This window comes from Chiloscyllium punctatum, chromosome 38 (assembly GCF_047496795.1).
Source record: "Chiloscyllium punctatum isolate Juve2018m chromosome 38, sChiPun1.3, whole genome shotgun sequence".
NCBI lineage: Eukaryota > Metazoa > Chordata > Chondrichthyes > Orectolobiformes > Hemiscylliidae > Chiloscyllium > Chiloscyllium punctatum.
In genome coordinates this window covers 11641003-11657059 of record NC_092776.1, presented here as the reverse complement: position 1 = coordinate 11657059, position 16057 = coordinate 11641003, and the positions used below count along the sequence as shown (strand labels likewise).

At 45.5% G+C, this 16057-nt stretch overlaps 1 protein-coding gene across 3 annotated transcripts in view; it reads right to left on the bottom strand.

Annotated features, from left to right (window-relative positions):
- LOC140463341 (zinc finger matrin-type protein 4) overlaps nt 1-16057 on the bottom strand; it is a 394724-nt gene that overhangs the window by 360312 nt on the left and 18355 nt on the right. For all 3 annotated transcript variants that reach the window (XM_072557164.1, XM_072557166.1, XM_072557165.1), the window contains one exon: nt 11834-11926. In XM_072557164.1, the coding sequence (XP_072413265.1) occupies nt 11834-11926 (93 nt within the window). The remainder of the gene's footprint in view (nt 1-11833; nt 11927-16057) is intronic.

The window sequence follows — 16057 nt, the reverse complement described above, 5'->3', positions numbered from 1 at the left end:
GATCAGGTGTACCCTAGAACTCTGTGGGAAGCTAGGAAAGTGATTGCTGGGCCCCTTCCTGAGATATTTGTATCATCGATAGTCATAGGTGAGGTGTTGGAAGACTGGAGGTTGGCTAACGTGATGCCACTGTTTAAGAAGGGTGGTAAGGACAAGACCTGACATTGGTGGTGGGCAAGTTGTTGGAGGGAATCCTGAGGGACAGGATGTACATGTATTTGGAAAGGCAAGGACTGATTAGGAATAGTCAATATCGTTCTGTATATGGGAAATCATGTCTCACAAACTTGTTTGAGTTTTTTGAAGAAGTTTCAAAGAGGATTGATGAGGGCAGAGTGGTGAACAGTAAGGCATTTGACAAGGGGTTCTCCATGGGAGACTGGTTAGCAAGGTTAGTTCTCATTGAATACAGGGAGAACTAGCCATTTGGATACAGAACTGGGTCAAAGGTAGAAGACAGAGGGTGGTGGTGGAGGGTTGTTTTTCAGACTGGAGGCCTGTGATCAGTGGAGTGCCACAAGGATCGGTGCTGGGTCCACTACTTTTCATCATTTATACAAATGATTTGGACGTGAGCTTAAGAGATATAGTTAGTAAGCTTGCAGATGACACCAAAATTGGAAGTGTAGTGGACAGCGAAGAAGGCTACCTCAGATTACAACTGGATCTTGATCAGATGGGCTAATGGGCTGAGGAGTGGCAGATGGATAAATGTGAAGTTATGGAAAGGCAAATCAAAGCAGTAATGGTAAGGTCCTGGGGAGTGGTGCTGAACAAAAGGATCTTGGAGTACAGGTTCATAGTTCCTTGAAAGTGAAGTCTCAGGTAGATAGGATAGTGAAGAAGGTATTTGGTATGCTTTCCTTTATTGGACAGAGCAGTGATTGGGAGGAATTGGGAGGTCATGTTGCAGCTGTACAAGACATTGCTTAGGTCACTTTTGGAATATTGCGTGCAATTCTGGTCTCCCTCCTATTGAAAGGATGTTATGGAACTTGAAACAGTTCAGAAAAGAGTTACAAAGAAGAATGTTGCCAGGGTTGGGGGGTTTGATCTACAGGAAGAGGCTAAATAGGCTGGGGCTGTTTTCCCTGGAGCGTTGGAGGTTGAGGAATGACCTTATAGAGGTTCATAAAATCATGAGAGACATGGTTAGGGTAAATAGACAAGGTCTTTTCCCTGGGGTGGGGGAGTCCAGAATTAGAGGGCATAGGCTAGAGTGAGAGGGGAAAGATTTAAAAGGGACCTAAGGGGCAACCTTTTCACACAGAGGGTGGTGTGTGTATGGAATGAGCTGTCAGAGGAAGTGGTGGAGGCTGGTACAATTACAGCATTTAAAAGGCATCTGGATGAGTATATGAATAGGAAGGGTTTGGAGGCATATGGGCCAAATGCTGGCAAATGGGGCTAGAATGGGTTAGGATATCTAGTCGGCATGGACGAGCTGGACTGAAAGGGCTGTTTCTGTGCTGTACATCTCTATGATTCTACCTCCTCCTTCAATTTATTCAGTGTCTATCACCAGCAGAGATTGTGCTTAGAAAGCATGTCAGGATAAATCTGCGAAGCTATGATCTGTCCAATGTGTTAAGCAGAGAGTCATACAGCAGGGAAACAGATCCTCCAGTCCAAGTAGTCCATGCTGACCATGTTCCCAAGCTAAAGTAGACCCACCTACCTGCATTTGGCCCCTATCCCTCCAAACCTTTCCTATTCATGAATTTATCCAAATGTCTTTTAAACGTTGTATCTGTACCAGCATCCACCACTTCTTCTGGCAGTTCATTCCACACTCTCTGTGTAAAAGCATTGGCCCTCACATCCCTTTTTAATCTTTCTCCTCTCATCGTTAAAATATGCCCCCTAGTTTTAAACTCCTTCATCCATGGAGAAAGACCCTTGCTCTTCACCTTATAAATCATCCCTCATGATTTTATAAACTGCAATAAGGTCACCCTTTAACTAACTTTGCTCCAGTGAAAAATAATCCCAGTTTATCCAGCCTACGTTTATAACTCAAACTCTCAACTCCCGGCAACATCCTGGTCAATCTTTTCTGAACCCTCTCCAATTTAATAATATCCCTCCTACAACAGGGTGACCAATCTGGGTCGAGAGTGTGGTGCTGGAAAAGCACAGCGGGTCAGGCAGCATCCGAGGAGAAGGAGAATCGACGTTTTGAGCCTTGGGGGTGGGGTGATAAATGGGAGGGGGGTGGGGCTGGAGGGAAGGTAGCTGAGAGTGCAATAGGTAGATGGAGGTGGGGATGAAGGTGTTAGGTCAGAGAGGAGGGTGGAGCAGATAGGTAGGAAGGAAGATTGACAGGTGGGACGGGTCGTGAGGATGGTGCTGAGTTGGAAGGTTGAAACTGGGGTAAGGTGGGGGGAGGGGTTAATGAGGAAACTGGTGAAGTCCACATTGATGCCCTGGGATTGAAGGGTCCCGAGGCGGAAGATAAGGCGTCGGGTGGTGAGGGAGTGGCGATGGAGGAGGCCCAGGACATGCGTGTTCTCGACAGAGTGGGAGGGGGAGTTGAAATGTTTGGCCATGGGGTGGTAGGGTTGATTGGTGCGGGTGTCCCAGAGATGTTCTCTAAAGCGCTCTACAAGAAGGCGTCCAATCTCCCCAGTGTAGAGGAGACTGCATCCGGAGCAACAGACCCCAATAGAGAGGAGAAGAAATTTCACCAACGTCCTGTACAACCTCAACGTGGAATCCCAACTCTTGTACTCAAAGGTTTGAGCAATGAAGGCAAGCATGCTAAACATCTTCTTAACCAACATGTCTACCTGTGATTCAAATTTCAAAAAATTACACCTAGGTCTCTCTGTTCAACAACACTCCCCATTAATTGTATAAGTCATACCATTGTTTGTTTTTCCAAAATGTAATTCCTCACATTTATCCAAATTAAACTCCATTTGCTACTTGACCAAGATCTCTTTGTAATCTTCAATAACATTCTTCACAGTTGACTGTACCACTAATTTTGGTGTCATCCGCAATCTTACTAACCATGCCCCTCTCCTACATTTTCATCCAAATCATTTATACGAATGACCAACAAAAGTGGACCCTGGATTGATCCCTGCAGAATACGCTGGTCACAGGCCTCCATCCGAAAACCAACCCTCCACCACCATCCTCTGTCTCCTACTGTCAAGTCATATTTGTGTCCAATTGGTAAACCTATCCTGAATCCCATGTAATCTAACTTTTCTAATTAGTCTAATGGAAACTTGCAAAAGGCTTTACTAAAATCTATGTAAACAGTAGGAGAAAGTGAGGACTGCAGATGCTGGAGATCAGCGTCAAAATGTGTGGTGCTGGAAAATCACAGCCGGTCAGTTAGTATCCGAGGAGCAGGCGAGTCGACACTTCGGGCATAAGACCACATTCCTGATGAAGAGCCTCTGCTCAAAATGTCGACGCTCCTGCTCCTCAGGTGCTGCCTGACTGGGCTGTGCTTTTCCAGCACCACGCTCTCAATTCTCTTCAATCTTTTTGGTTACTGCCTCAAGAACTCAATCAAGTTTACAAAATACAATTTCCCTTTTAACAAAACTATGCTGACTATTCCTATTCAATCCTTGCCACTCCGAACACATGTAAATCCAATCTTTCAGAATCCCCTCCAATAACCCTCCCACCACTGACGTCAGACTCAAAGGCCTTTAGCTCCCAGGTTTCTCCTTACAGCCTTTCTTAAATACCAGCACAACATTAGCCACCCTCCAGTCTTCTGGCATTTTAGGACTAGTGTCTAGAAAAACAAGGGAGAATGACTGACACACAGGTCACACAGTCATACAGTATGGAAACAGACTCCTCGGTCCAACTCATCCATTCAGACCGAGTTTCCCAAACTAAACTGGTCCCACTTGCCTGCATTTGGCCCATATCCCTCTAAACCTTTCCTATTCATGTACCCATCCAAATGTGTATTTTAAATGTCGTAACTGTACCCGCATCTGCCACTTCCTCTGGCAGTTCATTCCACACACAACCCACCCTCTGTGTGAAAACGATGCCCTTCAGGTCCCTTTTAAATCCTTCTCCTCTCACCTTAAAAGTATGTCCCCTAGTTTTGGATTCCTCCACCCTGGGGGAAAGACCTGTGTCCATGCCCCTCACAATTTTATCAACCTCAATAAGGTCCTCCCTCTACCTCCTGCGCTCCAGTGAAAAAGGTCCCAGCCTATCCTTATAACTCAAACCTTCCATTCCCAACTCCATGTGCATAGGACAGGAGGTCAGAGACATCAATCTTACACATGTCACCTACAAACATTTCCAAAATGTGCAATGAGTCTAATTCCCCACAAAGTCACAACATCTAATGGAGCAACATCGAACATAAACAGAAACCAACACAAGTAACTGCACAATACTTCAACTATGCACAAAACATTCACAGAACGAAGCTTGGATAATCAAGATACAGAAGACCATCGGGACAGCAATCAACCTGTTAACAAGATGATAGATTCCAAAACACCTACAAGTTCAAAGCAACCAAGTGTGAAGTCTAAATCTCTGAAGTGTTAAGATATCACAGGTTCTGATGGGATTGTCAAACCACCAGAACATAATTCAGACTCTTAAACTCATAAATATTTTAAATTCTTGTTTCTGTGTTTCACACTTAGTAATCTGACTTGGGCAAAAGTGGGGATGTTATATTGTTACTTTGAGAACTGCGTTGCATTAAGAGCTGGATATACTGATGCACCAAGGATGAAACCACAACCTCCACGTGTAGCCTATCAGAAACATGTCAAAATCAAGATAATATATAGTTAGCTGGAACTGAAGTTCGATCATCCAGTACAGAAGAGGGCCTTCAACTCAGCAAGTCTGTACTGCTGAAGTTGTAGCGTGAGCTGTTCAATCAGTCCGGATAAGACTTTGAAATAAACTGGCTAAATAACACCAACAGTGTGGGTTCATTCCTGCACTGGCTGAGGTTACCATGAAGGACGCTCCTGCTCAACCTTTCCCCTTGCCTGAGGCACAAGAGACCCTGAGGTTAAACCATCATCAGTTGTCTCTCGAATGAGAAAGCAGCCCTATGGTCCACAAGGACAATTGTGACTTTATCTTTATATCTGTTAATCATCTTAATAACGTCACACTATATGTGGTCTATGATTCTATGACAATGTGACCATTATTTGATCAAATTTAGCATCAAGGAGCCCAAGCAAAACTGGAGTCAATGGGTATCGAGGGTAAACACCCCACTGGCTGCAGTCATGCTGGTCTGCAGGAAGATGGTTGCGGTTGTTGGAGGTCAGTCATCTCAGCTCCAGGACATCTCTGCGGGAGTTCCTCAGGGGAGTGTCCTAGGCCCAGCCATCTTCAGCTGTTTCATCACTGACCTTCCTTCCAAAGTTTATTCTGAACCTAATGAAGTATATCCTTGATCTTATTGGTAAATAGCTAAAGTATTGAAATATATGATCTGACCAGTGGAGAACCGGGTCTAAACCCCCCTTGGCTCCCAGCCTCTTTCCTGATGAAGGACTTATGCCTGAAACATCGACTCTCCTGCTCCTCGGATGCTACCTGACCTGCTGTGCTTTTCCAGCACCACATTCTCGGCTTGAGTCTCCAGCATCTGCAGTCCTCACTTTCTTCTAGAAAGAGACAGTTCACAGCTCCTGCCTTAGTCAAAACAATGAATGCACATACACCATACACATACATGCACACACTCCTCACGCACACACTCACCTCAAATGCACACTCGCTTACATATGCATCTAAAATGCACTCACTCACACGTGCAACTCATGCACACAACCGCCCACAAATGCAACTCACACACACTCAGCTCAAATGCACACATTCACTCACAAACACACATTCACACGCACAGAGCTCATACATACACAATGCTCTCACACAAACAGAGCTTTCATACACATAAAAACACACACACACACGTTCATATTCTCCCTCACAAACTCCTGTCAGAGTAGAGACTATTCCATCAATGCTTTAACTAGAAAGGAAATATTAATAACCGCAACACAGATGTGTTTTTTGCTCAGAGCAGTAATCCACTCACAGGGGAGCAGGCCACAAACAGCTCCACTACCTTATGGTCATCTGAGAGCTCACAATGTCACTTTGGTGCCAAATCAAATTTCACTCATCTTGTATTGAAGAGATTGCCCTACTTTCACACGGAATACACAGGAGTTTGTTGTCTGGAGGCCTTGATTATATAAACCTGCCACTCGGTTTGAGTGGAACATCAAGTGTGTCAGACCAACTTAAACTGAACTTAAATCAGAAGCACAACTCAGGTGGAAAGTGGAATCTAATTTTAAAACAGAGCTATTTTAAAATGAGGATTAACTGAGGGGGAATGAGGTGGGGTTTTGGTACATTTCCCCACAGCCTCACTTCCAATCACACTCTCAGACTATCACACTGACATAAACTGAGCCTCGCATTTACAAGCTGATGTGGACATGGTTTATTCGGGAGTTCGCCCAAGTGGATTTTCAGGGTTCTGCTGTGGCCACCAATGTCAGGCCTGAGGCCTGTTGCGTTCGTAAAGAAGAAATTGATGCCTGTTTAAAGCTCCCCACCCCCCCTCCCCCCCACCGCCACCTCCTTCCACAGCACAGGAAATGGGGGTATGGATGGGGGAAACAAGGAGTTCGGTTGGGAACAGCTTCCCTGAGCACAGGTCACCAAAGTGAAGCTCTGCATCAGTCGCATCGTCTCCCTGCTCCACACAACCCCTGTAGGCCATGAACAGTCTCCCCAACCCCACACCTCCTCCTGCACTCTCTCAACATTCCCTCCTGTAGCCCCTTTACCCTTGCCACCCTTCCTCCACCACTACCCTGCCCCTCTTTGTCCCCAACACTCCCCAAAACAAGAACGAGTGCAACTTGCAAATAGAATCACGGACTCTCTATAGTGTGGAAAGATGCTATTTGGCCCATTGAGGTCCACACGAACCCTCTGAACAGCATCCCACCCATATCTAACTCCCAACCCTATTCCTGTAACCCTGCATTTACCATGGCTGTGGGAGAAAACCAGAGTACCTACATAGACATGGGGAGAATGTGCCAAAACCACAGACAGTCACCCGAGATGGGATCGAACCCAGGTCTGCAGCGCTGTGAGGCAGCAGTGCTTAACACTGAGTCACCTTGCCAACTTGCATTGGTCACCTACTGACAATGACACAAATTGGTCAGACTGTCTCAAAACTGTGTGACCAGTATACTCACTTCCAAGCATTACTGTTTGTTTCCCTTTAGGTGCCCCCCCCAGTTCCCCTCTTTTCCAACATGCTCTCCTTCCCACTGCATCTCCACCTCCCACATCATCTCCTGTTCCCCCACATCACCATTCCTACTCCTCCTGCATCCTCTACTCCTCCTGCATCCCTGATTCCTCCTGGGTCCCCTGCATCCCCTTCTCTCCCCTACATTGTCTTTTCCCTACTATGCTCAGCAAAGGCTTCTGCCAATAAATTCCTCCATACTGATTCACGGTGGTAGCAGTGCGCACCCTTTTGCGAGATGCAGTGCACCAACTCATTTAGGCTCCTTCGACAGCATCTTCCAAACCCATGACCTCTACCATCTAAAAGACTAAGGACAGCAGAACCATGGGAACATTGGCTCTCCTCCCCCCAGCTACTCATCATCCTAAATTGGAAATACATCACCGTTCCTTCAATGTTGCCAGGTAAAAATCCCAGAACCATGCTCTGTACTAGTGCCGTGGGTGTCATGACAACCTATGGACAGCAGTGGTTCAAGATGGCAGCTCACAGACATCTTCTCCCCAAAATGGAAACGCAGTGTGCAAAGTTAAAATGTGTGAGATTGTAGATATGAGATATGAACACATTTTCCTCCTCGTGGGGCTGTGGGGCTCAGTCACCGTTTCAAACAGGCATCAGGGAGATTTCGCCAGTGTTGATGCTCCTCACTTAATAAATGTTACACATGTGGTCAGAGGCAGAGTAGCCTAAACACAGAATTTTAGTCTCACACTGAAAACTACAACTTTCAGCCCATGAACACACCTGCACTCAGTAAAAACTGGCAACTGGAAGTTTAATTAAGTATACTGAAGTAACTACAAACATTTAGAGGTTTGTACTGTATTATAATTAGGTTGAAGGCTGAGACTCTGTGTATAAGTAGAATCAAACTGAGGTCTATTCACTATACCAATGGAGAGATCTGTTCATGTTTGTACAGACACTGTAGTGAATGAATCAGAACTGATGTAGTGACTGTAACGGGGTCAGCCGGGGTCATAGAGTACGAGTTCCCTGATTGGGTCTGTTAACCTGATCCAATCAGGGAGCCCTGGCTGACAGATATAAGCAGGAGCATCAGAGGTTCCGTTCACTCTGAGAGCTGGCCCTGAAGGAGCTGGATCAATGTCAAGGATTCTCTGAACGTAAATAAAGGGTGTCTCGGTGACAGAATACCAGCCTATGTGGAATTATTCAGCTGAGTTTGATAAACATGCTTTGATCTATTGATCTGCATTGGTTCTCCTTTCACTCACACTCACGGAGCGGTAAGGGGTCCAGGACACACGCTTGATCTGAATTACATCAGTCACCTTCAGTAGGGAAGATCTCAGGGAGATTGTAATGGCCCCCAACCCACCTGAATAGAGATTAGATTTTAAAACATCAAAATCTGATCGCTAACCAGTGAACCCTGCTCAAACTAAATAACTATGGATCGGGGGTGAGGATGACATGGGGCTTGAAGCACAGTTTAAGGAAAATCAGGACCGTAAGGTTTGAAATATTGGAAAATTAGAAAAGAATTGTGTGGCACATTCAAACGAAATAGATATTGCAAGTCCCTCTTTGCGAGACTATGTATGTATGTATGTCCGGAGTTGAAATGTCTAATATTAAAGGACATGCATTTAAGGTAAGAGGGGGAAAGTTCAAAGGAGGAGCAAGTTTTTAACCGAGAGAGTGGTCGCTGCCTACAATGCACGACCAGGGGTAGTGGTGGAGGCAGATGTGATAGGGGTGTTTAAAGGTCTATTAAATAAGCACATGCATAAGCAAGGAATGCAGAAATATGGCCCTGGGCAGGCAGAAGGGATTCGTTTAATTTGGCATCATATTTGGCTCAGCATCGTAAGTAAAGGGGCCTATTCCTGTGTTTTCTATATTCAATGTATTATAACACCTTCTAAGTTCTCCCTGTGTTTTATGTTGTCTCTACAAATCCCTTCTGCTTTCTGGGATAAAATTCAAAGGATATGGTCCTCCCCTTCAGGAACCTTGGCCAAACAGTTATCATTTATCTGTCCGAGTCCTGAAAGTGAGGTTGATGAGCTGCCCTTCAATGGGACTGGGGAGGGGTGTGGGGTAGATGGGTGAGGGGTGTGGGGTAAGTGGTGGAGGGGTGTGGGATGTTGGAGGAGGGGAGTGGGATAAATGGGGGAGGGGTGTGGGATGTTGGGGGAGGGAAGTGGGACAGATGGAAGAGGGGTGTGGGATAAGTGGGGGGAGGGGTGTGGGGTATGTGTGGGAGGGGTGTGGGATAGGTGGGGGAGGGGTGTGGGGTAGTGAGGGAGGTGTGGGATGATGGGGGAGGGGTCTGAGGTAAGTGGAGGAGGTATGTGGGATAGGTGGGGGAGGGATGTGTGATAGGTGGGGGAGGGGTGTGAGGTTAGTGGGGGGGGTATGTGGGATAGGTGGGGGAGGGATGTGTGATAGGTGGGGGAGGGGTGTGAGGTTAGTGGGAGGGGTATGTGGGATAGGTGGGGGAGGGATGTGTGATAGGTGGGGAGGGGAGTGGGGTGTTGGGAGGGTGGTGTGGGGTAGGTGGGGGAGGGGTATGTGGGATAGGTGGGGGAGGGATGTGTGATAGGTGGGGAGGGGAGTGGGGTGTTGGGAGAGTGGTGTGGGGTAGGTGGGGGAGGGGTGTGAGGTTAGTGGGGGGGGTATGTGGGATAGGTGAGGGAGGGATGTGTGATAGGTGGGGAGGGGAGGGGGGTGTTGGGATAGTGGTGTGGGGTAGGTGGGGAGGGGTGTAGAAGCAGGGCAGAAACTGAAAACCTCTGACTCAACTCCAGTTCCTCTCAGATGAAGGTGACATCTTTGTTGATGACTGGGGCCCTTGTGTTTAGCACAGTTACTCACTGGGGGGAATCTGAGCAATGTTTGACACAGCAATATTCCAATTCCATTTGCACGAGGCTAGCGCTGCAAATATCAAAGGAGGTGGATGGCAGAAAATATCGAAGCAAAGCATATTTCTCCCAGAAGAAAATTATTGAAGGCTTGCAAAAAGTGCAGCAAAAGTGCTAACTCAGAGTTTACATGAGGAATTAATCCAGTAAGTCAGGGCATACCGGGACTGACTGTATATTTCAGATTATTCAGCACCTTCGGAGGTCTGTGATATCATTAGTTCAGTGTAGCTTGAGAAGCGCAGTTATATTATACCTTACTGGGGTGGTCTGCTGGAAATCAAACCCAGATATTCCTGGAATTGGGACTTAGAAATGTTGACTCTCAAAGTACACAAAGTCCCCAGTTTATATGTCTGATAGACTCAGGTTCACAGAAAACACTGACTATGTTTCTATACTTAAACTGCTTTCCTCTTTACGATTACATCAATTATAGTCTCCAGTAAACAGTAATGAACTGTCAACACATAATCCCACTGGTTATAACTCTAACACCCTCTCCTAAACCTCACACCTAGCCCGACCTACAAAAACATTGGTGTTTGGGTGGAGGGAAAAAATGAACGGGGAAACAGTTCACTGGCCGCAGCCCGTAGTGCTCACTGCCAGGATATTTTAGTTATTCAATTCTCATCTCCAGGCTGTTTTCACTTCTCCAAAGTAGGCACAGGTAATTTTAAAATTTTAATGGGATGTGGGTGTCACTATTGCCTACCCCTATTGCCTACCCCTAATTGCCAAGAGGGCAATTACGAGTCAAATACATTGCCTGGGATCTGGTGTCACATGTAGGCCAGACCAGGTAAGGCCAGCAAATTTCTTTCCCTAAAGGACTGTAATGAATCTGATGAGTTTTTACAACAATTGATAAAGGTTCGATGGTCACCAGATTTTTTATTGAATTCAAATTTCACCATCTGTCATGATGCAGTTTACATCCCTGTCCCCAGAATATTAGCTGAGGGTTCTGGATTACTAGTCCAGTGAAGCTATCAATACACCACAGCCTCCCCTATTAGACTGGTACACTAATTGCAAGCTCTCTGAATTACTGTTAAAGATCACAGATTGCAGCAAATGGCGGCTTCCTTTAGGTTTCATATATTTCACTGGAAAGAACGACACGCTTCTGCCACTTGCAGCAGTCCAAAGGCTTCTGCCAGCAACATTCACACCCACAAGCTGTTCAGCTGCTCAGGAACCAATCAGATCATTGTTGTCAGGCAGATGGCTTTTGGCATCCATAATTCGTCGCAATTCCACAAACCAATAAGCGACCCTGTTGTCAGCTGAAACACACCTTTTACACTCTGGTGCTGGTCTAACTACAAAACAACAATGGTTCCATTGCTTAAACATCATAAGTCAGGGCACACTCTGGGCTGTCTGGTCGTTTCCGATTATACAGCACCTTCAGAAGTCTATGAGGTAAGTGTAGTTTGAGGGATCTGATTACTGTTACACTTCACTGGGGTAGTACACTAGCCCAGTGGGAGTCAGGTAGCTCACTTTTAAAAACTGCACCAATCCTCGGTTTTTAAAGCAATCCTTTTTCCACTTAGGTCAGAATCAAACACAGAGAAAAATGAAAAGATACTGCCTTCACATTACTTACTGGGTTATCAGGACGGAGCTTCTTGGAGGGTGGTCCTCCATCCTCTGGGTGAAGCATGTAATATAGGCGTACCTTGTTTGCATGTTTCTTACTCTGCGAAAATATAAAAGGACAGACGGCTTAGGAGCAAAGAACGATTTACACAATCTTTCATAAAACATGAAAGATGTTTTAGCGAGTGGTGAGTTCATGGAATGCCCTGCCAGTAGCACTGGTGGACTCTCCCTCTTTATGGGCATTTAAACGGGCATTGGATAGGCATATGGAGAATAGTGGGCTAGTGTAGGTTAGGTGGGCTTGGATCGGCGTGACATCGAGGGCCAAAGGGCCTGTACTGCGCTGTATTCTTCTATGTTCTATGTTCTATGAGGAAGCAGGTCATTGAGTAAGGGAAGTCATTCAAACACATTAAACACACCCCCATCCACTCACAGTGCAATCTGGAATTTAGAACTGCTGCAGGCCATTTGATCCTTTGCACTTACTTCACCATTCAATAAGGCGACGGCTGATTTGATTGCTCCATATTCCCTCCTACCTCCATAAGCTCTCACTTGCTTTCTTACCAAGAATCCAAATACCCCTGCCTTAAAAGTCATAGAGATGTACAGCACGGAGACAGACCCCTTGGTCCAACACTTCCTAAACTCATCTAATCCCATTTGCTAGCATTTGGCCCATTTTCCTCTAAACCGTTCCTATTCCAGATGCCTTTTAAATGTTGTAATTGTACCAGCCTCCACCACTTCCCCTGGCAGCTCATTCCATACACGTACCACTCTGCATGAAAAGGTAGGCCATCAGTTCCCTTTTAAATCTTTTCCCTCTCACCTTAAATCTAGGGCCTTTAGTTTTGGATTCCCCTGGGAAAAAGACTTTACCTATTCACCAAATCTGTGCCCCTTACTAGTTTATAATCCGCGATAAGATCACCCCTCAGTTTTTTGATGCTCCAGGGAACATGGCCCTAGCTTAAAGTCATTCAAAGACCCTGCTTTCACCAACTTTTTAAGATGTGAAGAGGATGTTTCCATTTGTGGGTCCCTGTTTAAAAATAAGGGGATCACCAATTTAACACAGAGGTGGAAGCATTTTATTCTCACAGAGGGTCTTTGGAACTCTCTCCCTCAAAAGGTGTTGGAAGCAGACTCTTCCACTCATGTTTCCTCTGCCCAAGACCACAACGAATTACAGAGAATAGTGAACACAGCCCAGTCCATCACACAACTGGCCTTCCATCCATTGACTCTGTCTATTCAAGCCGCTGCCTGGGGAGAGCAGCCAACATAACCAAAGACCCCTCCCATCCCGGTTATACTCTCTTCCACCGTCTTCTATTGGACTGAAGATACAAACACGTACCAAACGATTCAAGAACAGCTTCTTCTGCGCTGTTATCAGAATTATGAATAGACCTCTCGTATACAGAGGAACCTTGATTATCTGAAGGACACGGATGGGGAGTTTTTCGTTTGGTTAATTGAATTCCGGATAATCAAATGCTGGATAACATTGTTTAGCTGAGCATAGGGACATTACGATCTTGCCGGATAATCTGATATTCGGATAATCAAATGCCAGATAATCGAGGTTCCTCTGTAATAGAGTTGATCTTTCTCTGCACCCTCTCTGTAGCTGTGACACTATATTCTGCATCCTGTTCAATTTCCCTGATGTACTTAGGTATGATTTGGCTGGATAGCACACAAAACAATACTTTTCACTGTATCTTAGTACGTGACAATAATAAATCAAATTTTGAAGTGGAGGTAGGTAGATTCTTGATAAGCACGGCAAAGTAAGGTTATCAGGAAGTGTTGAATAATTAGATCAGGCATGACCTTATTGAACAGCAGAGCAGTTTTGAGGGGTAGAATGGCCTCCTCATGATCCTAATTTGTACACTCACGTGTTCTTGCACTGCAACTCTCTGCTGAGTGTCAGGAGTCATGCACAGGTCAGTAACAGATGACACAGTGAACATTCTGTGACATTTTAAAATTGTGATGCTCTTTTGCAGAAACGCCTAAAGGCACGACGGATCCTTTAAGTAATTGTCGAAACATTTGGGGTGAGTTTTGTCAGAGCTGAATTTTTTTGAGGGAGACTGCCACTGGGATTACAATCGAATCCTGAGCCCACACTCTGCATGACCTGCTGATATTCAGCTCTACTGACAGGAATATGCCCTGATGGTGGGACTGCATTCAAAGGATGACCCAGCGTGGCTGCTGGTGATTTTACCACCATCACACCTCTCACTCGCCTTCCTGTCGGCCAGTAAAATCCAGGACAACAAAATTTCGGAACATCACAGTGAATTATTAATTGGTCTATTACAGAGACAAAGTAAGATTAACACTAGACAATAGAGATAAAAGAGCCAGACTAGATAATAGGGCCAGTGCAGGCAAGATAGGCCAAATGACCTCTTTCTACATCACAATAATTCTATGATTTGATAGTGACTAGTTCGGCCAGTTTAATAGCTGTCAGAAATCTAGATATAGATCCAAGAACCTTTCTACAGTAAGTGAAAAATACCAGGAAAATGGTTACGTCAGTATTTTTTTTTTAAAACACACCCTTTGTGTGTCATGAACTTACAAAAATAAAAATAATTCTTTTGGAGCACAATAGTAACAGCTGAGATCTAGAAAGGAGCAAATTCTTTCATGTTACCCTGGAAACAGTAAGATGTATTGACCTCACAGCCAAGGACATAAGCATTATGAACTGCAAGGAATGGCCTGTCATAGTTGACTAGTGGTGCAGTGGATAAATTATTTACAGTATATTATCCAATACTGTTGAGTACTGTTGACTCAAAGTTACAGTCGCTGTTCCACAGTGGATGGCTGGCCAGTCATAAGTGGAGCCAACTCCCCAGCACCTCCTGGCTGTGTGAAGGTGAGCAGCAAAAAAACAGTCAGACCTCTTATTGCATTGTTTTAACTGCCTGAGGTAAAAGGCAAAAGGTTGTGAGTTCAAACCCCACTTCAGAGACTTGACCAGACAATCCAAGTGCAGGGCAGAGGGAGTGCTCCACTATTGCTGTCCTTCAGGAGGACATTTGGAGGCCCGTTTGCTCTCTCAGATCGATGCAAAAGATGCCACAACCTGAAGAACATAGGAATTTCCTGACTGATACTTGTATCTCAACCGACATCATAAGAAAAGAAGTCACAGTCATTTTGGAGGAGGTTAGTGTGTTATAAGTTGGCAGCTGTTTTTCCACATTACATCAATGAGTGCATTTCAAAGAGGTGCTCAATTTAGCTTTCCGATTCCTGAAGGAAACCGTCACCCACCAATCCTTAAATCCCCCTGTCCATTGTTTATAACACACCGACTTGTCCCAACTCTGGGTGTGAAGTGAGCAATGTCGGTGGGCTTGAAGGGGGGTATTTAAATTGCAATGATCACCCAGGCTGTCACCAGGAACACTGAGGTGACCCAGGTTCCAGTCTGGAAAACTCCATGGTGTTTTCCCAACCCTGCATTGAATGAGACAAAGGGAATCCCCTTTGCGAAGTGACTGCCACCTGCTGGGTGATTGGCAGCATTACAGCAGAGGAATGAGAATCGATCCATTCAATACAAGAGGTAAAAACAATGACTGCAGATGCTGGAAACCAGATTCTGGATTAGTGGTGCTGGAAGAGCACAGCAGTTCAGGCAGCATCCGAGGAGCTTCGAAATCGACGTTTCGGGCAAAAGCCTGATGAAGGGCCCTTGCATGAAACGTCGATTTCGAAGCTCCTTCGATGCTGCCTGAACTGCTGTGCTCTTCCAGCACCACTAATCCAGAATCCATTCAATACAAGAGCCAACCCTCAACCTGTATTTATGCAGCATCCTGATTGTCATAAAATGTCCTTCTGCACTTCACAAGGGCATTACAAAATAATATTAGACACTGAGCCACATAAGATATTATCAGACCAGGTTTCCAAAGCTTGGTCAAGGGCTCAGTTTTGTGGAGCATATTAAATTAGGGTGGCATGGTGGCTCAGTGGTTAGCACTGGTCCCTCCCAGCTCTAAGTGCCCTTGGGTGACTGTCTGTGTGACGTTTGCACATTGCCCCTGTGGATTTTCTCCCACAGTCGAAAGATATACAGGTTTGGTCATGGGGAAATGTAGGTAGGCTGCTCTTAGGAGGATTGGTATGGGCTGACTGGCCTGATTCCACACTGTAGGGATTCTATGAAAGAGGGAGAGAA